The 24,274-nt window shown below is 40.2% G+C and overlaps 1 protein-coding gene across 2 annotated transcripts in view; it reads left to right on the forward strand.

Annotated features, from left to right (window-relative positions):
* The first annotated feature begins 10,088 nt into the window (after positions 1–10,088).
* The window catches only part of TGFB2 (transforming growth factor beta 2), a 98,376-nt gene continuing 84,190 nt past the window's right edge, over positions 10,089–24,274 (forward strand). For both annotated transcript variants that reach the window (XM_033196633.1, XM_033196634.1), the window contains exon 1: positions 10,089–11,937. In XM_033196633.1, coding sequence (XP_033052524.1) covers positions 11,592–11,937 — 346 coding nt within the window. In that variant the 5' untranslated portion in view covers positions 10,089–11,591. The remainder of the gene's footprint in view (positions 11,938–24,274) is intronic.

A 24,274-nucleotide genomic window follows, 5' to 3' on the forward strand; every position in this document is an offset into this window, starting at 1 on the left:
AGAGATGCAGTAAACCTTTTAAATTTAAGTTTGCTTTCTTAAAATACCTGTTCCAACATTGCTCACCTTTCTTCTCCCTCCTTTTTGCCCTCTCCTTCAGTGGGAGGAGCACATATTCAGCTTTCTGTTAAATGCTCTTTGGTTTTCAACTGAGTAAGGCAAGCAAGGATATATGTTAGAAGAGTGGGCATAATACCTTATAATAAAATTATAGGGTCTAAAAGTCTAAATCATTGCTGTCAATAGGACTTTTTGTGATGATGGAAGTAATTTACGTCTCTGCTGTTCAATATGGTAGCCACTAGCACAAGTGGCTATTGAGCATTTCACATGTGGCTAGTGATACGGAGGAACTAAACTGTTAATTTTAGTTTATTTAATTATGTTAAATTTTAAGTTACGTGTGGCTAGTGGGTCTATCCCAACTATGAAGAAAATAAAGCTACAGAGCATATATCTAGTCTAATAAAACAACAGTGAATTTGGGAATTGTGAGTTTGTCTTAAGCTTTTTCCATAAACTTTTATTGATACAATTTAGGCATATACAAATACTGGTGAAATTTTATTGATTGAATTATTGTTGACTTTTCTTTCAGTATTTATATTTTGAAAAAGATATGTTTCTTTATAATTAACTTGTATTGTAGGGTAACTATTGCCTTAAATGTTAAACCGCTTAGTTAATAACAAATAGCATTTGGTTTTTTAGCATTGTTTATCATCTGAGGCTTTCAGAATTAATACACCAGACCTTAAATCTTTTTGTTGTTCTCCAAAAGAATGGGTTTATGACGCATCAAAAGGACATCTTGAGAACTGCTGGAGCAACAGATACCATGTAAGGAGTGAATTCCCATGTTTTTCACTTACATCGAGGGGCCTACTTATTTAGGAGGTTTCCTAAGTAAGTGTATTTAGTTGTAGGACCCTAGAGTTGCCTAGGTCCATTCTATTCTAGCACGTACTCAACATACTGCCAGAGCAAATGTAGGTTGTAGATTCAGGCAAACACACACACACACACATACACACACACACATGCACACACAAAACCCTGAAGAGCACAATGAGCATTAGCACAGCCAATTTAAAATGATGAGGTGTTAACCACATTTGTATAAATAATAGTTTCTGTAACCCTGAATCATTATCCTGCATTTTTAATGCAATCGGTTCATAAACATCAAAGTGAAAACACCAAATTTGTAAGAGGTCAGGACCAACTGGGGCTCTAAATGGAGAGACAGCTGAGAGCTGTGTCCTTATGTGTGGGTGGCCTTGCAGCTGTTGATTCACCCTCAGGCTACCAGACAGTTGCCTCTTTGCACTTGCAGAACCAGACTTCAATCTTAGGTAAAAATGTATCCCTCCCATGGACAGGACATAAACAATAGATTGACATCAGCTTTGAAAACATCAGTGCAGCAGCCAGACTCAGCAGTTGCCCTGAAATACTGAGAAGTACCAAACATAACATCAAGACTGTTTCTACACAATAATATTTGTCTTTGTACAGCAACACTCGGTTCTCTTAAGTATATTATAAATATAAAAGCTCAAAGTCCAAAAGGTTCAATGTGATGATATCCTTGTCTCCAAATGACAGGAACACTAGGATAGATTGCATGAGACATGACTGCCGTATCTTGGTCCTTACTAGGATTCCCAAATATACTCCTTAACCAGTAAGATTATATTTACACTGAACATTTTAAGAAATACCAGTGTTTGTTGTTGGATGAGAGACAGCATAAGTTTGGAATCACAACTGAGTTCAGAGTTCTGTTTTAAGTCTTACTAGCTTTGTTTCCTTGCGTAAGTTTCTTAACCTTTGTAAGGCTAGCATGTAAATCAGATATAATAATATATAGTTCATGGTGTAAAGATTGGATTAATGTATACAGTGTCTATCTAGCACAGTGCCTGATATGTAGTAGAATGTCAAGAGATGTTCTCTCTCATGCATTTGGAGGATTAGGTGAGGTGCTGTGCCTATAGATTTCCATTCATTTCTCATCTATGTAATTGTGAGTGTTCCTTTTCTAGATAGAATTCCCCCCGACAAAAGTTTAAAGTCTAACAGGTGGTAGATGCTTATTGAGGCCCAGCAATTCTACTTCTGGAAACCTTCCTCAGGAAAAGATCCTGATGACAGAAAATGCTGTGTGAACAGTATTATATAGAATTGTTTTTAATAGCAAGAAATTTTTTAAAACTTACAAGTTCAGTGATTTGAGGACATTTACATAAACTATCATGAAGACTGATGAAAACACAGTGTCAATGATATGTTAACTGAAAAAGTAAGATTGAAGACTTTATGGATAGTATAAGTTTCTTAAATGCCAACAATGCATGAGGTGAATAGAATAATACTTTTTTTAAAGAATGTAATTTTTGACAGTCTGAAAAGACAGGCCTTATATTGAGAAAAATGATCCTGACATTTAATGAGACACTAAAACATTTTTTATTTTTTCCTTACTTATTTTGTTCTAGAATCCAAACTCTAAATACTGTTTAATAGAGTACTGTTGATACTAGCTATATTTGATGAATGTATCAAGAGTCCTATGTGCTAGAATCCTACTTTATCTTTTAAGTTTTGCTAATTACCCTGCAATGAATGTTGAACATAAAAAATTTGACTCCCTTTCCATGTGTCCACTGTTTCCTTGTGCCTCTTGATTAATAAAACTTTATTTTTAAGTGAGAGCCGCTGTTTTCTTGATTAAAAAAAAATCATTGCTATTTTGTTTTTAAGCTTCCTATTTTGCATAGTTCTATCATTTATTCAAGTAAAAGTTGGAACAGAACATGTGATAATAACAGCAAACATTTAAACAATATTGATTTTATGCCAGACAATATTTAAAGGTTTCATAATGAACCTTAATTCATACCATCTTCCTTATAACCCTGTTAAGTAGATGCTGTTATTGTCCCCATTATACAGATGAGGAAACAAGCATTAAGTTTTGGTAACCTGAACAGGGCCACACAGATAGTATAGTTCAATCCAGGCTCGAGTCACAGAGCTGCTGTACACAATAGTGATTCCTCACATTTTAGATGATGTTAATGTCTTACAGAAAATGAGATTCTAGAAATTGAACTCTTCCCTGGAAAGATAAATGGGCATTCAGTATTTTGCTCTCATTTAACGATGACATTAACCTATGGCCAATGGAAGGTAGTAGTAGATGCCATGCTCTTTTGGGGCCTCACTTCCAAGGTGACAAAACGAACAATGATCATGCCAAAAAGGGTGGTGGCCACATGTGTGCCCAAGGACGGGGCTATTAAGAAGTTCTTTATTCAAAATACAGTAGAGGCTGCAGCAAGTGTCTTCAATGCCTATGTGCTTCCCAAGCTGTATGTGACGCTACATTATTGTGTGAGTTGTGCCATTCACAGCAGGAAGCCTGTAAGAACTGGACAGCCCCACTCCTATTTAGACCAGCAGATGCTGGCACCAAACCTCATGTAAGGAGCTGAGTCTTTAAGGACTGAAGAAAACTATCCTCTGGAGGAAAGTAAAATGGAAATAGTACTTACAAAAAATGAGTAGATGCCATTAATCAGAAGGTGAAAATTTTCCTGGCTGTGTCAATTTAGAGTTAACATATCACCCCAGGCTGTTGCTGTCAGTTTATTCTGTAACTTGCTACTGGATAATCCATTATAGGTCTTGCCTGAGCGTGTCTGATAATTAAAACTTTACATTTGAATTATCTGGATGCTGCAGAGATGGAACTACTTTACTAACGTGGTATCCAATAATTTACTATATACAGCTATTGGTTCTTTATTCCTAAGATACAATATATTGACTATTTGCTGCTCTCTGTTACTTAATGACAGGTGACTCATAAAGGTGTAAGTGGTTGACATTTTTGCTATTAAGAATTTAAATATTCAAATTATGCTTTATAAATGAGGATTAGAATTTTAGCATGTTATTTCCTAGGAGATAGCAGGTAACTAAAACTTTATAATTAAGGATATTCCATTGCTGTTGTTCTAGCATCTTTTCTAAAAATGCATGTTTTACAATATTTATGTGAAACTAATTTTTATTTGATGTGCAGTAACAACAAATCAATGCAAAATTATAAATTAATGAATGTAACAGTACAAAGTTGTAAGACATACCACAGCTTTCCTCTAGGTGGCATGATTTCAGCTATCATTGAGTCAACTGATAAAAATGTTTTTTCCCTATAACCACATGTATGTAGTTTCTGAACAATCAGTATAAGTGTGACATTGATTAGATTTCATTGTTACAACTGGTTAAATAACCAGATTGACCTTATAATAGTCTACTGTTTAATGATCTTAAGTAACTTATAAGACAAAGTCCTCTTAAACAAATACAAAAAACTTGTTATCTCCAATAACTTAGCAGCCAAAATTATTTGTCTCTTCAGGTCACAATGACACACCCATTTCTGGATTTATTTCTTTGGCAGATATTTATTTATTATGGTAGATAGCTTGTTACATGCTTGAAACAGTAAAGATACTGCCTTTTTACTTAAAAGGACTCATATAGATATAACAAATCTAAAGAGAAACCACAAATTATAGGATTCTTGATTACAAAAATTTTCACGTTAACAGGAAACAGTCCCTTCAATTATGTGAAGGTAACTTTCCTGGTGTCCTGGTTTTATGAAGCAGTTACTGTGTGCTAAACAAGAAGGATCAACATGTGAAAAGTCATTATTATGTGACCTGCAAACACCAAACAACAAACAGAAACACTGTTCTTTTTTTTTCTTTACTGGCACTAAAATGGGAAAGGGGGCCAAACTCATTTTTACCTTTGAGATTATTTTTCTGTTGTTGATTTTCAAAAATTTAAAAATTAATTTCTCTGGCTATACACACAATACATAACATGCTTGTTAATCCCATTTTTGTTGTATTTATCTTCTTCCTTTCTTTGTGGAAGACTGCTTTCATGGAGCTCAAAAGAGCTTGACCAAGCACCTACTGGGGGTTCATTTTTGTGGCAGTGCAGGTTTGTATCAATGCTAAAATTGTGCAAGTAGCATTTTCAAAATGTATCTCTGATGGTGATTTTTAGAATATGCTGCATAGCAAAAGAGGAAAAAAAAGTCTTGGAAGTATGCAAAATACAGTATCACCACTGTAACCGAAAAAAGGTGAAAGACTAACAGATGTATTCTTACAGATTTAAAGCGGCTTCATTTTAAATAAGGTAATTATCTGGAACAGTCCTGGTTTACCCCTATTGTCTTAATGTAGAGCGTTAATAAGAGACTTTAATCATGAATGCTTAACTGAACTTCGATAGTCATTTAGCATTTTATTCACCAAAAGTGTATTTTCTTGTCATTTCCTCCTATAATTACTGGGGGCAAAATACCATAATATTTAAAATGTGCTCAATGAGTGGCATCCTCTTTAGCCCAAAAAATGTTTGGATTTGTGTGATAAATAATGTAGTTTCCCTAGTTATGATAACTTTATTTTCTACTAAGATTTAAAATAATCATCAATAAGAGTTTGTGGTCTGTAGTCTCCAGTTTTATGAATTATAACCATCTATGTAGCTGTGCTTTTAAAAATACTTATATACTTAGGCTTTTAAAAATATATATTTACTAATTTTTTCCACTATCATAAACTACACTGAGGTTTTCCTTTTTTATGCAATTACTATTGACCCTTGGTTTTTATTTATGTATTTATTTATTTTTTAATTGCAGGCTAATCAAGGCAGCAGAAGGGCAAAGTTGTTTGAAATGTAGGTTGGTAATTTTGGTAGTGGAAATTTAGACATTTGGAATTTTACCCAATCTGTGAAGCCCACTGAGATGATGACAGACACATAAATTCATTTAAAGACCATGTATCTTTTAAAAAAACACAAAAAACAAAAAACTTTTGTTATATCATACTCATTTTAATTATGAGAACACAGTCATATTTTTCTTTATCACTCACCTTCTCTTTTTCTTTCTCATCTTTTGTTTTTATTTTTAGTTGACTAAAACACTCTCTCCATTTCTCCCCAGCAACCTCATTCTGGCTTCTTGCTTTATGAAGTCTATCTGTAAACTTCTGTGGTGATAGAGTAAATGAAGTAGGAGTAGAGATTCTGTAAAGGTGAGTGTCAAGTACTGCCCTAAAAAATATGGAAAATTCTGCCGCTGGTTTCTTTTTGTCAACATTAGGATTTTGTTAAGCACTGATCCATAGTGTTATGCTGTGTGCCAACTATTACCATATGTTCTTTTATTTATATCAGTCACTAAATGCTATCTTACTGGATGAATTTCACCAGGGGCAGGAAACCAGAGGCTGCAGCTACAGGGATGACATAGCGCAGGCCACTTTGAGACCGCCTCCCCAAGAAAGACTTTCCTGGAGAGCTAAAATTGTAGAGATATGAGTGGCCCAAAAGCCACAAGCAGTAATCAATCAACTAATCATAATTCTAAAGGATGAGATAATGTTCCCATAGTGTATCATTAGTGTGATGAGTTTATCTCTTTAAGGCCTCACAACCTGCTGATATACTGTGGTTTTTCTTGGTCCTATCTCTTTATTTTTTATCACCTCTGATCTCTTTAAACCCACTCTGTTTCCATTTTCCTCTCTTCCCATTGTTCCCTCCTTTTTCCTTAACACTTCTTCCTTAGATTAATCTTTAAATACAAATGGAAATAATAATTGGATTATTTTTCATGAGGAAATCACCTTTCCATTTCATTATTCACAAATAGAATAATGAAATAAAGCTGTTTACAGAAATGCCTATAGAAGATCAGACAAAAATGATAGAGACCAAACATTGTTCTTGAATAGTGGTATCAAATATAAAATTATGAATAAAATCTTAAAGGACTTTTGGTGTATTTTCATATTAAAGGGTTATTTTGCATTTATCAAGTATCACTGTTTGGGGGAAAATGTAATCAATTACAGTCGTTCCATATATTTCTTTTTTCGCCTCCTGATTTTTCATGCTTGAAACCATCCTGGAAAGCTTCCAGAATTGTTACAAATGAAGTTATGCTTTGGTCAGTGTTAGTAAGGACCTATGATCCATAGGCGTAAAACTCCAGGACAGGGATGAGTAGTTTTGTTTTCTTCAGCCTCTTGTAGAAATTCCACATTACTTAACTGAATAGACCCATTGATGAGTGGAGAATGGCTAAGAGTGGAAACAGCTCCACTCTCTACCTCTGTAATTTCGAAACAAAAAATTCCATTTGAGGGCGTTAATAAGAGACTTTAATTGTGAATGCTTAACTGAACTTTGATAGTCATTTAGCATTTTATTCACCAAAAGTGAATTTTCTTGTCCTTTTCTCCTATAATTACTGGGGGCAAAATACCGTAATATTTAAAATGTGCTTACAGAAACTACTAGGAGGCAGAACTAGAAGCAAATTCTTCTTGGGTTCTTCCCTGGCTTTTGAGAGAGAGAGAGAGAAGGCCAGATATTTTTATTATAAATTCCGTGACAGAAATAAAGACATGATAGGATAAGAAACTCACAGAGTCAGTAACTTGTTCAGGATCACAAAGCCAGAAAGTGCCAGAAATCTGAACCCAAGAAACCATGACTGGAGCCTGCTCTTTAAACCACTGTACTCTCCTGCCTCCTTGAAGTAATCAAGATGGTGTATATCATTTAAATACCATTTTACCATGAAGACTGTAGAGACCCTGGCACATAAGACCTCCATAAATTTAGTAAATGTTTTGCCTCTTAAATATAGAGATGAAAAAACATTATAAGAGTTATTTAATAGAAGAAAGGATTCATTTACAGTTACCAGGGATACAGCTCTAGCAATCTTGCCTGTTAGGTCTTCAAAGAACTGATCATTTGAGAGGTGGAAAGGGGCTCCTCCTCTCCTGCTATACTCACTTACTGCACTTACCCATTCCAGAAGCTTTTACCAATACCTCCCGTCTTACCCTCCTGGGCTTTGGAGAAATTAAAGTAGCCTTTTATGAGTAAGTCAGGGGTCTCAGGTCTAAGGAGCTGTTAAGTGAGCAATAGGTACTCAATAGACTAAGTATTATGAACAAAAGTGTATATGTCTATGTAAGGAAGAGGGGTGGCCATCAGAATTTATAGCTTAGATGCCGTTTTCCTAGAAGTGATGTAAACGGACTCTTGCTACTCTATCTGCACTCTAATCTGAATCTACTTAAGGTGCATCAGCATCTGTACCAAGAAGGTTGTCTGTAAACATGAAAGATGCTCACTGGCTTGTGGGGAAGCTGAACCTATATCCTCAGCAAAATATGGTGATAGCTAACTCAGGTAATCAGCCATATTCCACAGCAGCATCTTCACTCAGTAGCTCTGGTTTGGAGCTCCTGCTCTGTGTCTATAATGGCCACAGGTGTAGGAATATTCACTTTTTGTACAATCTGTAGAGCTAGCCTACTGCAGTTCTCAAACTGATCTCAGAGGGAGGACTTAACTGGATGAAACTACTAGGCTGACAGTAGCACCTCTTGATTATCATTTCCTTGGGCTACTGGGATGGTAGCTGGTTTCTAACTCCTTTCAAGTTGCTTCAATTCAAAACTGGTCCCAAGGAAAGGAAACTGCTGGTGCTGATTTATACATAATTTTTAGAATTATTCAGAAATGGTAAGTTGGACCAATTATTTTATTCCAGAGTTTTTCAATGTGTGATAATGGAAAAAATTCTGTATTCAAGGGAGTTCGGAAAATGCTGGGTTAAAAGAGTGAAAAGGTCTTCTCTTCTACAAGAGTTTCAGAGCCTTTAACATGAAAATGTTCCAGAATGAGGAATCTAAGAGGACAGGAGAGTACCCAGTATCTCCCAAACTTGTTTGACCCCAGAATTCCTGTTTGTCAGAACATATTCTGGGACCACTGTTTCTTACAAGTACATAGTAGGTAAGAACATAGTGGATCCTGACTGCAAAAATCCAGCTCTACCACTTACTGTGGTCTCGAACAAAGAACTTAACTTCTTTGTAGCTGTCTCCTCATCTGCCAAATATGGATAATAAGACCTACTTTATAGGTTTATTGTGAAGATTAAATGACCATACACAACACACATCAAATTACTAAGCGTAGTATATGTTAGCTATTATTATTTTATTTATTCAGTGCTCTACTAATAATCTAGGCCCCATACACATCTGAAGTATAAATTTCAAAAGTGATAGAAAGTTCTTTGTGACTTTTCTGAACGAGGGAACATCTGAACTAGGGAATAATATAGAGATCTTGGGTTTGGGGGTAAATTCAACAGAGTTTCCAATTTAAATCATCTGTCTAGTCAGTATGGCTGCAGAGTCATGCCGAAATGAAAATGTTGACTTTGAGTAACTAAAGGTAAAAGAAAAGAAAAAGGAAAAGTGGAACAGTGGTAAGAGTTATTCTTGTATTCATCTAATTTAGACTTGGTTGAAATTGAAAATGTCAAGTTATGAGTAGTGTAGAACAGTAGACATCAAACACTAAAATTCCAGCTTCCTGGATTAATGCTGTGGAAAGAATGAAGTTGGTTGATAATGTTTAGCCTAGCAAGAAGGTGAAGAGAAAGCCATACAAGAAGTGGCTTAGGCAGCAAATTATAAAGGTGACCATTCATTCAAATCAGTGAAACAGACAAATATGCCTTATTCTTTAGATAAAATTGATGGATCTCTGTTTTCCAGCAGTTCATAAACAGAGGGCTATATTGTAAACAACAAACTAACAAAATAAACTCTAGGATAGCAACCTGTTAAGGTATCCCAGAAAATTAGAGGTAGGACATGAATTTAAAAGATTGGAAGGTATGTCTTCAGGACTGGCCTGGCCCTGAGTAGACTGGTGCTCCCTCCCACAGGGGTGTGTGTGCACACATAATACAGGAGGAAAGCCTTCCATTCTAGGGCAAGTGATTCACTTTGGGAGGCTGTGACAGAGTTACACTAAGTAAAAACGGGAAACGTGATTGTCCTTCAACAGACCTGTCCAAAATGACTAGAAAGTAAATACTGTAAATCACTATTGTCGGGGCGCACATTCCACCTCCTTCCTCCCTTCCCCACAGCGGTCCTCATTTCCACACCCCCTCAACGGTTAGGGGAGAGCTCGTGGTCTAAGTAACGAGAGGACTTCTGACTGTAATCCTAGCACGTCACTTTGTTGAAGGCAGACACGTGGTTCACAGAGAACTTATAAATCTCTCCTCCCCGGCAAGATCGTGATGTTATCTGCTGGCAGCAGAAGGTTCGCTCCGAGCGGAGCTCCAGAAGCTCCTGACAAGAGAGAGACAGATAGAGATAGAGACAGAAAGAGAAAGAGACAGCAGAGCGAGAGCGCAAGTGAAAGAGGCAGGGGAGCGGGATGGAGAATATTAGCCTAACGGTCTAGGGAGTCATCCAGGAACAAACTGAGGGGGCTGCTCGGCTGCAGACAGGAGGAGACAGAGAGGGTCTATTTTAGGGTGGCAAGTGCCTACCTACCCTAAGCAAGCAATTCCACGTTGGGGAGAAGCCAGGAGAGGTTGGGAAAGGGTGGAAGTCCAAGGGAGCCCCTGCGCAACCCCCTCAGGAATAAAACTCCCCAGCCAGGGTGTCGCAAGGGCTGCCGTTGTGATCCGCAGGGGGTGAACAGAACCGCGACGGCTGATCGTCTGTGGCTGGGTTGGCGTTTGGAGCAAGAGAAGGAGGAGCAGGAGAAGGAGGGAGCTGGAGGCTGGAAGCGTTTGCAAGCGGCGGCGGCAGCAACGTGGAGTAACCAAGGGGGTCAGCGCGCGCCCGCCCGGGTGTAGGCCACGGCGCGCAGCTCGCGGAGCAGGATCCGCGCCGCCTCTGCAGCCTCTGCGGCCCCTGCGGCACCCGACCGAGTCCCGAGCTCCGTGCGAAGCGCACCCTCCTCCCCGCGGCGCGCCGGGCTCGCCCCCAGCGCGCGCACACGCGCACACACACACACACGCACACACGTGTGCGCTTCTCTGCTCCGGAGCTGCTGCTGCTCCTGCTCTCAGCGCCGCAGTGGAAGGCAGGGCCGAACCGCTCCTTCTTTAAATATATAAATTTCAGCCCAGGTCAGCCTCGGCGGCCCCCCTCACCGCGCTCCCGGCGCCCCTCCCGTCAGTTCGCCAGCTGCCAGCCCCGGGACCTTTTTTCATCTCTTTCCTTTTGGCCGGAGGAGCCGAGTTCAGATCCGCCACTCCGCACCCGAGACTGACACACTGAACTCCATTTCCTCCTCTTAAATTTATTTCTACTTAATAGCCACTCGTCTCTTTTTTTACCCCATCTCGTTGCTCCAAGAATTTTTTTTTCTTACTCTCCAAAGTCAGGGTTCCCTCTGCCCGTCCCGTATTAGTATTTCCACTTTTGGAACTACTAGCATTTTTTTTTAAAGGAATTCAAGCAAGATACGTTTTTCTATTGGGCATTGACTAGATTGTTTGCAAAAGTGTCGCATCAAAAACAAAACAAAACAAAACAAAACAAAAAAAAACAACTCTCCTTGATCTATACTTTGAGAATTGTTGATTTTTTTTTTCTTCTGACTTTTAAAAACAACTTTTTTTTCCACCTTTTTAAAAAATGCACTACTGTGTGCTGAGCGCTTTTCTGATCCTGCATCTGGTCACGGTCGCGCTTAGCCTGTCTACCTGCAGCACACTCGATATGGACCAGTTCATGCGCAAGAGGATCGAGGCGATCCGCGGGCAGATCCTGAGCAAGCTGAAGCTCACCAGTCCCCCAGAAGACTATCCTGAGCCCGAGGAAGTCCCCCCGGAGGTGATTTCCATCTACAACAGCACCAGGGACTTGCTCCAGGAGAAGGCGAGCCGGAGGGCGGCCGCCTGCGAGCGCGAGAGGAGCGACGAGGAGTACTACGCCAAGGAGGTTTACAAAATAGACATGCCGCCCTTCTTCCCCTCCGAAAGTAAGTACTCATTTTGACTTCCATCCCCCGAGGCTTAGCGCTGCCCGGAACTCTCAAAAACGCAGCAGCTCCCGGGATCGCCCTTCCCTCTCACGGTTCCCGTTCGCTCTTTTCCCGTTCTCCTGTCCTTCGCCCCATCCACCTCCTTTCCAGTTGTATGCCTGAGGCCATTAGGCTTTAAAACGTTACTTTCTACTTTATTTTCTCCATCTTTCCCTCCCCCCTAACAATTCAGCGCTTTAAAAGGCGTTGTTCTCTTTTTCTCTTCACTGAAGTTCTTTAGTCGGCCACCAGCTAGGAGTCAGCCCCACTCTGTCAAACTGAGGTGCTCCCAGGGGCAGAGTTAAACTGGGGAATCTTGGTAGGTTTGTTTTCTTTGCTCCGATTGGCGTGGAGCGAGCCGAACGGGTGCACGAAGGGTTAAAAAAAAGTGTCTCAAAGCTAGCCTCTCCGGAAGGCGCCCCCTTTCCGTGCTGACCTATCAACTGGTCCCCCAAGTCTTCTCTATTGTCTCTAACTCCCCTAAAAATGTCAGCATCGCCGAGACAAAACCCGGTTTGGAGACTCCTCGAGAAACCTACCTGGAAACCCTCAGTCCTTGATGTGTCGTTTGCTATCACTAGGTGTTTCATTACCCAAAGGCAAAATTCTATAACCACGTTCCCTTTTCACTTCACCTGGAGTGTAGAAAGAACAACTCCGTTTCTGACTGTTTTAAAAGGTTTTAGTTCACGCTATTTTTCAGAATACACTCAAACCTGCCTTCTTCAGATCTCCAGTGTAGCCGATCATTTTTCTTACGGGTCTGTTATCCTGCTCCTGCCTTTTCGTAGGCTTCCTGCAGTTACTTCAATGCATTCCTAAAACTTAGAGTAGATGATAGCCGTCTTTTTTTTTTTTTTTTTCAAACTGGCTTCTCTGAGAACAGTGTCCTCAAAACCAGCTGGCATACGGTAGCAATAGGAGTGAAATGATTTATTGTAGAGGAAAGGAAGAGACAGTGTAGACTTATTTCAGAGTGAAATAGAGAGAGCGAGAGAGAGAGAGAAAAGAAAGAAAAGAAAAGAAAAGAGGCAGCATCATTCACTGATACCTGAGAGGGTTAAATACCAGGAAGAAGAAAAAGAAAAGTGGGGGCGGTGGGGGGTGGGGGGAACCTCTTCAACATTTGTGTATTCCAAATCGCAAGTCATAAACTTTTCATTGGTTGCTCATTTCTCTCCTCCCCTTTCCATGCTCTATATACTTGCTGGCTGCCTTTGCAAAGTCTCTGTGTCTTGCCTAAATAGATAATACAGCCATCTTGGTAATTTTATATTAAAGGTTCTAATTGCAGGGTGGTGCTTTTCTTTTTTAATATTTATTTTTAATTTGGCAAGTCCTAGCTATGTGACCTGCCATGTCTTGTACTTGATGGTCTCGGAAGTCAGCCCATGTATCTAACCCCAGTCTTCCTAGTGACCTTTATTTTGCTGCAACTTCTCCTGTTCTTGTTCAATAGCAGAACAGATGCAGAGAATTCTGGCAAGCAGAATGATTTTATTATTGTAATTATGGCGCTATCCATAACAGTGGTGATAAATACACTCCACCCCTGGTTATCCCCTTTGAGAAGTAAAGCTTTCTATCTGGGGTGGAGCCAAGGAGATATTAGGAAAGAAAGTTCATTAATTAGTCCAAAACCATTGAGACAAACAAGGAGTTGAGTCAGTTTGCTTTCTCTAGCACGTGCATTGGTTCTACTGGTATTTGGGCAGAGCGGAGAGTATGTTATGTAGAACCTGAATAGCTCATCTTTCAATGTTTATATGCAAGAGGTCTAATAAACTCCCAGTGCTTTTATAACACAGAAAGGAGCTCTGATCTCATTACTGAATAGGTGTGGAGAGAACAAGTAATACAAGAGGGCATTAGTTCTTTGTTCTCTCAAGCACACTTCAGTCTGAGGAGCTGAGATGGTCCAACCCGGGCTCATGGTCATCAACAAACCGGAAAAATTTCTAGATTATTAGGAGGATTTCAGATTATGACAGTTAACATCAATGTGTGGATTCTCCTCTCCATTTCACCCCAGCCACCAAATAAATGAAAACCTCCAATACATCCAGGATAAATAAAATACGCTGCCAGTTTTCATACAAAGAAAACAGGCTTTAAAAAGTCTATATTCTGTGTGGAAGTTTAGGAGCAGAAAGCCATATTAATAGCAGGTTCGATACTACTGTGCAAGGACTGGATAATTTTATAGAAAATAGGTTAACTGATTTTCCAGCACTTTCTAGTTATACTGGAATATAGCAAACCTTTCCAAAAAAGAAAAAAAAAAGTATTTTTAAAAAGCAAATTGAAAGTATAGTATTGGCTTATATACTAGCTTTCCCTCTTTAGGACTTTTCTGCCTAACTTTTAACTCAGCTGTCACTGAAGTGGCTGTGGGGAGGGAGTGTGCCTGCCATTCCTTGCAGTGAATCTGGCGAGGGTCATAAGCCCCAGAGATGAAGGCATGGGAAAGATCACTGGTTCATTTTTTACCACCAACTTATTAGCGTTCAGGGAGTGACTTCAGCTCAAGTATTACAAATATGCTCTAATTATACTCAATGAGCTATATATTATTACAGATTGCTGATAGCCTTTTGTGGGACATTTTATAAAGTTCAGACTACATATTTTTAGCAATGTGGAGATTTAAAAGTAAAAATATAAGAGATATTGTATATGCCCTCAGACATATTTTGTCTTAAATATTATCCTTGGCCAAGTGTACTATATAAATACAGTAAATATGAATAGAACTGGCCAGGTGCCAATCTCCTAGGATGAATTTTAGTCAAGAATGTATTTGTGGGCTATAAATAATACTGTGTCAACATTTAAAGAAGGGGTCTGATTAGTTTTGAATTTATTCGTATTGATCTTTTCACGTGCTGTTAGTTTAAGACTCAAAGTGGAGTTATGCTAAGGTTTACCGATAGTTTGCCCACTGGGAATTAGTGGACCTCTAGTAGTTTAACAATCCATTTGAAGTTCGAGGCACATCTATTCGAAAGATGCTGCACAAGGTTTTAGAAACTTAGGGTGATTCAGTTATACACAGGAAGAATTCAAATAATTGACATGTAAAAATCTGTAGACAGTTGGATAATCAGAAAGAGGAAGAGACACAAAGTTTCATTGTCTTTCTTTTCTCTCCCCTTTTCATTGTAACCAGTCAGCACATGTTGTGGTTCTAACCCTGGTAATTTTGTACTGCCCCTAATCCCCCCACCTCTACTCCCACTGGAACATTTGGCAATGTCCAAAGACACTTTGGGTTGCCATGACTGGAGGTAGAGGGGTGCTACTGGTATTTAGTGGGTCAGCCAGGGATGTTTCTAACCATCCTATAATGCACAGGGCAACACCCCTTCCCAACATCAAAGAATTATCCTGGCCACAATGTCAGTAATGCCCCTGTTGAGGAGCCCTGGTATTTGTTTGGGGTTACTGAATTCTGTTAACAGTACCATTTAGAAAATAATAACAAAAATAAAATATCTTTATGATCAAAGGATATTCAAATGAGAATACTGAATAGGAGGATAGTCAGACACTTATCTTAATTAAATGGAGTGTGGATTAGACCATTGTATATGGTATGTACTTTACTTTGTGGTCTTAAATTAGAGACATCAAAACTTCCCACTTATTTAGCTTAAATGATGGTGTTGAGCTATCCATTACTAGCTTCAGTCAGCAGCAGTGTGATGTTAGAACAGAGAAAAAAGAAGTGAGGAATTATCATGGATTCTCCTTGCAAGGGAAATAAGCAGTTTGTGTTAATAAAGAGTGGAATCTCCAAGCTAGGCAACAGAAGAAAGTAAATAATCATCTCGATTTATTCTACCATTTTGAAGTAGATACACTAAAAATATACAGCCTGAAAAATCACAATGAGATTTCCTTTGTAGTCGTTTCACATGAATGTTAAACATTTAACATGAAGCAATCTCCTTTTCTATTTCCTCTGTAATTTTCCAAGTTAAATTGTGGAATGTAGAATGAATACCAATGACACCATAGTTTTGGGGAATGTGACTTAGCATTCAATTCATGAATATGTCTTTCTATATACAAGTTGCTGGTCTGTTGGCCAGTTGCCCAATGAAGGGAAATGTTAGTTAGCCATTGCTGGAACATAGTGATATTTTTCTTTATGTAGTAAGTATTTTTACTGTTTTATTTTTTAGGATTCCCTGTGTGTGTGTTTGTATGTGGGTGTAAGAGAAACAGAAAGAAAAAGAGAGCATATCAAAGACAGACTTGAACTCCTTGACTTACAGAATGATTGAGTTATTAATACACAACAGACCAAACTTTAATTCTCCCTTTTTTATTGCATCGTTGCTTGTACTAACTCTAGTGCCTAATTGTGGTCACATTTAAGTTAGGCCACATGCTCCTCCTTCAGGATTTCCTCTTTTTTTACTTTTCGATGACTAGAAAAGCCTCTCAAAGAAGTATGCTATTTATAACTAAAGCAGTTGGGTTGTCTGTGTTGCCAAGTGAGGCCAGCCAGCTTTATGCCTCTCCTGAGAAGACCCCACCTGATGAAAGAGGGGCTTTGCAGAGGTTGAGGGGCAGGCGGGGACCTCTCCACCTCACAGAAGGAAGGGGTTGGGGGAGGCTACTGTGTCTCCACAGCAACCCCTGTGGTCTACTCGAGGAGTTGCACTTTTTGAATGAGGACTTCTCCCTGGAGAAAAGATGGTGATGTAACCTAGTCGCAGCATCTTTCATATAAAGATATGAAAGAATGACAGATCATTTTTCCTAGAGGAAACTGAGATGTGAAAAAAGGGCTAATGACTCACTGTTGAACCCACATCAAATCTGGGTTAGAACCAAGGAGGTCACTGACTTGTAGGCCTTTGCCCAGAGATTACAACACACTTTAGGCTGCATATTTAGAAGGTTCGAGAAATTAGAGTGGAGGCTCCTGGACCTGGGAGAAGTGTGCAGGGTCACCACTGGAGTGGGACTCTGGCCCACTGCCACTCCAGCCCGCCTCCCCCTGCCCCTCACCCACTGCACCCTGCCCTGTTATAGGTTCAGGAGTAAGGTGAGCAGCGAGCAAGAGACTGCATGAAAGAGCTCTGGAAATAGCCCTTTCCGCTATCTTGATGTAGCATTTCTGGTACTGATGGGCTCCCGGAGAGAGGATTTGGATTTGCCCTATATGATTGTTCTATTTAGGCAGCGCTTCTGCTCAAGGGTGTATTCCGTTTTGCAGATTCTGCACAGCTTGATGAAATGTGGCTCTGCAAGATAAACAAATGTCCATTGTCATTTTGAAGGCGTATGTGTGCTTTCATTTTAAAAAATATCCTTTAAACAAGGATAGTTTTTAACTGGGAATTCAACGTTCTCCAGGTATTTTATTTTAGATTTAATAATATTTTAGGGGATTCTTTGATGGGTTTGTTTAGACTGAAAAGTTTGCTTCTGTCATTTGTTAAGAATAAATTTGCATCATGCTACAACCACAAGCTGCTTTTGATGGTTGGTTGTTTTGTTTCTTTTCTTTTTTCTTTTTTTTTTTTTTTGATACGGAGTCTCGCTCTGTCGCCCGGGCTGGAGTGCAGTGGCCGGATCTCAGCTCACTGCAAGCTCCGCCTCTCGGGTTCCCGCCATTCTCCTGCCTCAGCCTCCCGAGTAGCTGGGACCACAGGCGCCCGCCACCTCACCCGGCTAGTTTTTTTTTTTTTTTTTTTTTTTTTTTTGTATTTTTAGTAGAGACGGGGTTTCACCGTGTTAGCCAGGATGGTATCGATTTCCTGACCTCGTGATCCGCCCGTCTCGGCCTCCCAAAGTGCTGGGATTACAGGCTTGAGCCACCGCGCCCGGCTAAGCGCTGATATCTAGAACCACTACCTTACTTCCTGAATTGGCTTGGTGGTCTTGACTCGGAATAAAACTGCACCTTGGCCTTTTCCCCACCATTTCTAAATTGCCTTCTTTTCCTTCACTGTGATGGAATGTCTGCATGGATGGGTGGTCGAGTGCTCACACATCATATCCCCTGAGTTTGTGGGAGATAGCACCCCCTTTACTTAACCAGGCCTCAGTTTCTTCCCTTGTAAAGATGAAGAAAGTAACACTCGCCTTCTAGGATTGTAAAGGATTGATGATGACATATGTGAAGAAACACCTAGTGCAGCTGCTTCTGGCATGGAGTAGGCCTTCTTTGCCTGGCAGCAATTCTCTGAATCTCCATTGCCTTTGACTTTAGGGTGTACTGTTACTTTATGTGCCGCTAAGAAAAAAATATCACTCCAGTGAACATGCCATTGATTTTAAGAGAGGGTCTGGATTTTAGAGAGATGAAAATGTGATTATAAGCAATGCCCCGGACACCACTTCCATTAACCTGGGATGTCTTCGAACCTCCAGCTCATTCTTTCCTTTGCGATAGTTTCACTCAGTGGATCTCTTTCCTTTGCTCACTCAGATTGTTCCTTAGGTGGCCTCTGCCACTTCAGGGCAGGGATGGGGTGGGGCTGGAAACACAGAACATAGGGTTGGTAATTCACCATGTCTGGCACTATCTAATTCTCCTATGAGAAGGCCTTCAAGTCTAACTTCCCTGTATTCTTATAGAACTTAGCATATTGTGTTTGATCAAGGAATGTTTGACCAATGAATGAGCATTTCCTTTAGAGAATAAGATTGAACTACAGGAAGAAGAAGAATCTGTGAGTTCAAAGAGGTGTCAGGGCCAGGAGATGTGGAGAGATGAAATGTTTTGACCTTCATTATCAGGGAAAATGTGTCTGATGGGTCATGTCACTATGCTGAAGAGCACAGGGCTTCTCATAACCATATCTTTTCTGTTTCCAACTCTCAGATAATAATGAAGGTGGTAATAATGATGATGAAAGCTAACCTTTATTGAGGACTTCTTATAGGCGAAGCATAGCTAACCTTTCTTAAAGACTTATAGGCCAAGCATAGTTTTAAATATTTTACATGTATGTACTCTTTAATACTCACAAGCAATCCTATGACGTTAATACTCATATTGTCCCTTTGACAGCTGAGGAAATGGAAATAGCTATTTCTATTAATGACGTGTTATGGAAATTAGACTTTCAGCCACCACAGGTAATAGAAGCCCTAATACAGAGCCCAGGAGATAGAGAATATGACCTTTCTTGCTGTCTTGATAAATGATGTAATACATACATGAGAGAATGGTGACTCTCCTCTGTTAACAAGAATTACATTCACAAGCTCTGAGAAAATATACCTGTGAAGCACACAACCTAGGCTTTTTTTTTTCTTGCCTCTAACACATTCAACTTTTATTTCTGCACTTAATTGATACAAAAAGTGTGATTTATTAAGCCTTTGGTTGTTTCTGTTTGTTTGTTTGTGAGACAGAGCCTTGCTCCGTCACCCAGGCTGGAGTGCAGTGACACGATCTCGGCTTACTGCAACCTCTGCCTCCTGGGTCCAAGCGATTCTCCTGCCTCAGCCTCCTGAGTAGCTGGGATTACAGGCATGCGCTACCATGCCCAGCTAATTTTTGTATTTTTAGTTAAGATGGGGTTTCACCATGTTGGCCAGGCTGGTCTCGAACTCCTGATCTCAAGTGATCCACCCGCCTCGGTTTCCCAAAGTGCTGGGATTATAGGCCTGAGCCACCACGCCCAGCCTTGGTTTTGTTTTTGAACTGCAATCATTTTCCTCACAAAAATTTTGATAAATTTTATTGATAGGGCATTCCTATTTATTGATAGGGCATTCCTATTTCAGAGAATTAATTTATTTGGGAAGGCAAGATGATGTACAATGAATGTGGACTTTGGAGCTAGACAGACCCATTAAATAAAGAAAGGAGAATAAATAAAAGGGAATTGTACCAAAGGAATCTCAGAGGCTGAAAGGGAAGCGGTAATATCAAAGACAAGAAATCCTACTCCAGGCCTGTGGCAATTGTTGAAGAGTGGTCCTGTTTTGGTTAGCAACTTGGCTCTCTCAGTGCAAGTTATTAAAATTGCCTCATTGATATTTAAGTTGCTTCCTACTGAATTCAGATCCTGGGTCTGCAGTTGTTGGCTTTGCAGCTGGATTTGCAACCCCTTCACTTAGCCCAGCCTCAGTTTCTTCATTTGTAAAGAAGAACATTGACTTTCTAGGGGTTGTAAAGGATGATGTGTGTGAAAAAGCATCTGGTGCAGCTGCTTCTGGCCTTCTTTGCACAGCAGCTAGTATTCATCGAATCTCATTGACTTTAAAATGCACCACTATTTCATGTGCCACTAACAAAGAAATATCACTGCCCATTTAACTATTAGTTATGACATTAACTAAATATCGCTGCCAATTAACTTGGCCATTGATTACAAGAGAGAATCTGGATTTTAGAGATAATAGAATATGAAAAATATATAGAATCAGTGAAATCGCATAAATGCTTGTGAAATGAAAGAATAGCAGTCTGTGTGCACATGGCATAGAGTGTTGTAGCAGAAGTACATGGAAAATGAAATTAAGTGGAGGCATGACATCTGCCCTCAGAAACGTTTTCTGGTTAATGAATGTTAGGAGCCCATCTGTGGAATCAAGAACAGGAGATGCACATAGTATATACTCCTCCCAGCCAGAGTCTTGGAAATCAAAATTTTTTAAATTTTTATTTCATTTTTGACATCTCAAGATTTGCCATTTGTTTCACAGGGTATATAAAATTTTAGGGGTTTTTTTTTTTTTTTTTTTGAGGCAGTCTCACTCTGTTGCCCAGGCTGGAGTAAGTGGCACAGACATAGCTCACTGAAGCCGCCATCTCCTGGGCTCTAGTGATCCTCCTGTCTCAGCCTCTAGAATAGATGGGACCACAGGCATGTACCACCATGCCTGGCTAATTTTTTCAATTTTTTGTAGTCAGAGTCTCCTCATGTTACTCAGGCTGGTCTTGAACTCTTGGCCTGAAGCAATCCTCCTGCCTCTGCCTCCTAAAGTGCTGGGATCACAGATGTAAGCCACCACACCCAACCGGGAAAAATTGTTTAAACTATTTGAACTGATCTCTGAAGGTGCCTATGAGTCACATAGTACTCGCCTGTTTGTTTTTCTGGATCCCAAAGTCCAAAATCAAAGAACAGAGGGGATGTTGCCTAAAAAAGGCTGACATGCAGACGGGACTTCTGTGTAATGCACTTCTGGGGCTGATTTCGCTTCTTCCCACAGGTGCCTTGCCTCTCATCACCTCCACCAGTTGAAAAGAAGCCAGGACATTTGAAGTGAAGGCTGAGGCAGCTCAGGCCCCTGTGGTTACACTCACGTAGACCTCATTTCACCTCTACGACCAAGAATTGGCCACAGCCGCCTCTTAGCTGTCAGGCAATTCATTTTAAAGGAGGCTTTAGCAATAGTATGACATTACAGTGTAGAAATCTAAAAAAGGAAGCCTGGTGCAGTGGCTCACACCTGTAATCCCAGCACTTTAGGAGGCTGAGATGGGTGGATCAGCTGGGGTCAGGAGTTTGAGACCAGTCTGGCCAATATGGTGAAACCCTATCTCTACTTAAAATACAAAAATTAGCCGGGCATGGTGGCAGGCACCTGTAATCCCAGCTACTCGGGAGGCTGAGGCAGGAGAATTGCTTGAACCTGGGAGGCAGAGGTTGCAGTGAGCCGAGATTGTGCCACTACACTCCAGCCTGAGAGACAAGAGCCAGACTTCATCTGAAAAAAAAAACAAATCTCAAAGAGAAAGCTGGATGAGAAGAAGGGGAGGGGCTGGCCAACAGTCACTGCAGAGGGTTTGGGGAGTAGAAATGATATCAGAGAGGGGAAGCCACACTAAGGCCTTGGATAGTTGTTCACAGTGCAACATGTTCACTCAGTGAGTTAGCATCCTGGCCTTCCTGGGGCAACCCAGTAACACCACTTCACTGGTGTGGAAAAACATTGCTGTCCAAGAGGAACTGAATTCACTGGCTTTAGTGTCTGTTAGGAGGGAAAGCCTCATGGTGCTGAGAAAGCGATCCTCCCTGGGCCGGGACCATCCCTTCATTCTCTCAAATGAAGGCTTGGATTTGTTACTGCCTGATAAGTCAGAAATGTTTGGCTTAGATGTTCTCTTAACCACAATGACTTGAGGAACTTAAGGCAAATGGAAAATGCTTCCTGGATATTGTGAAGTCCAAACCTTCTGGAAATAGTTTGAATGCATTTCCATCCCTCCACAGCAGCTGTTTTTCTCTCACACTAGCGTGTTCCACTAACGTGTCACTGTCCCTCAGGCCTTTCAAGCTACCTATATATCAGTAATTATGAAACAGGTTATTTCTGAAGAAGAGACGCTGCGTTTCTGAAGAAAAAGTCACAGAGGAGCTATTTAAGAATAATGCTGGTCTTTCAGAGATGTTGTTTCAGGAAGTACTGTAGCATCTTTTTGGTCTTCTGAAAGAAAAAGAAAAACGTTATGACTGTGACTTTGGCTTGGTTCATTTTCCTTTTCTTATCTAACCCACACCACACTGACAAATACCACATCTGTCTTGACAAACTAGTTTGCAAATAACTATTCATTCATAATTTTAGGCTGTTGTAAGAATCCTTATTTGTTACTTCATCTTGTGAGCAAGAATGCAAAATTTGGTTTTCAGAAAGATACTAAAATGACCGCAAGTCCACTGGTCTTTGCAAATCTCTCTATCTGAAAAAGATGACTGTGTACTTTTTAGTGGGTTTTCAGAGCACTAAAATATTTATTGTTGCCAAAACATAAATGGGAAGTTTCTGGGAAATATAATTTAATTTTAAAGTTTTGGATTCATTTCAGTGTTGGTAATGTCAATGCTTCTTAGACCAAGTTTATCAGGGATTTTTCTGTTTACACCAGATGTAGCAGTCACTGTGTCATTTCTTCTATTTCAGTTTTTAAAAAATATGATCATTTATTTCCCTATCTATTGACTTAATCTCATGTTCACTTATTTTCACTTTTGCTTTGACATCTTATGGCAATATGACTGAAGTTGTTTCTACTTCCTTTATAGTGAACTCTTTTTTTATTTTTTTTTTGAGACAGAGTCTCGCTCTGTCGCTCAGGCTGGAGTGCAGTGGTGCGATCTCAGCTCACTGCAAGCTCTGTCTCCTGGGTTCATGCCATTTTCCTGCCTCGGCCTCCTGAGTAGCTGGGATTACAGGCGCCCGCCACCATGCCCAGCTAATTTTTTTAGTAGAGACGGGGTTTCAACATGTTAGCCAGGATGGTCTCAGTCTCCTGACCTCGTGATCTGCCCACCTCGGCCTCCCAAAATGCTGGGATTACAGGCGTGAGCCACCACGCCCAGCAGTGACCTCTTTTAATAAAACTGCTGGCTTAGAAACTCCAAAAAAGTGTGAATGACTTATTCTGATTCTACTTTAGAAGGAGAAAGAAACAATAGCAGACCGAGGACTTTTCTGTGCAAAGGAAGGGTGGTTTGGTCAAGGGACAGTCCCCCCAGAGGTCAGTCAGGGCTTTCTGTGGGAAAACGTTTCTACATTCAAGTTCATCCTTGGCATTTTGGGCTCTGCAGGTTAAAGAGAGGGAGACAGAGAAAGGAGTGCTCCAAACCTCCTGACTCCTACCTGGAAGTAGCCAAGCAGAAGCAAAGTTGAATAATAGCCATGACCTCAGGCTCTGAAGCAGCAAGTTCCACCTTCAGATGTGTCTGTTAAACTTCACCACCCTGGGTTGCTTGTACCTGTCTTCACTGTTTTCTATCTGAGATATCTTGAGGCATTTTTAAAACATTAAGTTGTTTGGAATAGTAATTTAGTCACTCATTTGTACCTCTTCATAGTATTAAGCCGTAGGTTATTATGTGTGTTAACTACAGTCACTGATCAGATCTCTAAGTCCTGAACTGCCACGGTTCCACCTACTAAACTTACACTTTTCTTCTACGTAGAATGAGGTGACTGGTGCTAGTTTGTCCTGGAGAGAGAGGTATTTCAGAAGAATTCCACTGTCAGAAAATATCACCATCAATAATGAAACTATGTGTAAAGTCATGTCTAATTTATTAACTGTTTGTCACAAGTACTCAGATTATAGAAAGAGGGTCTTGATCCAAGCTGACCCTGAAGTGTTATACATTTGGATCAGTTTTCCCTTTCTCAGTAATATTTGCTGAGAATTCTCCAAGAAGAGTAGAAACTCATTGTAGTTCAGTGTTGGGAGGAATAATTGTACCTGCTTACAGAGTTGCTATATCACAAGAGAGATGCATTGTTTGTTTGTGTGGAGAGGCTTGGAGGGATTAGGGCAGGAGTTTATTTGATAGGGAGTTTACTTGTA

Source organism: Trachypithecus francoisi, unplaced genomic scaffold (genome assembly GCF_009764315.1).
Source record: "Trachypithecus francoisi isolate TF-2019V2 unplaced genomic scaffold, Tfra_2.0 Lachesis_group5, whole genome shotgun sequence".
Taxonomy (NCBI): domain Eukaryota; kingdom Metazoa; phylum Chordata; class Mammalia; order Primates; family Cercopithecidae; genus Trachypithecus; species Trachypithecus francoisi.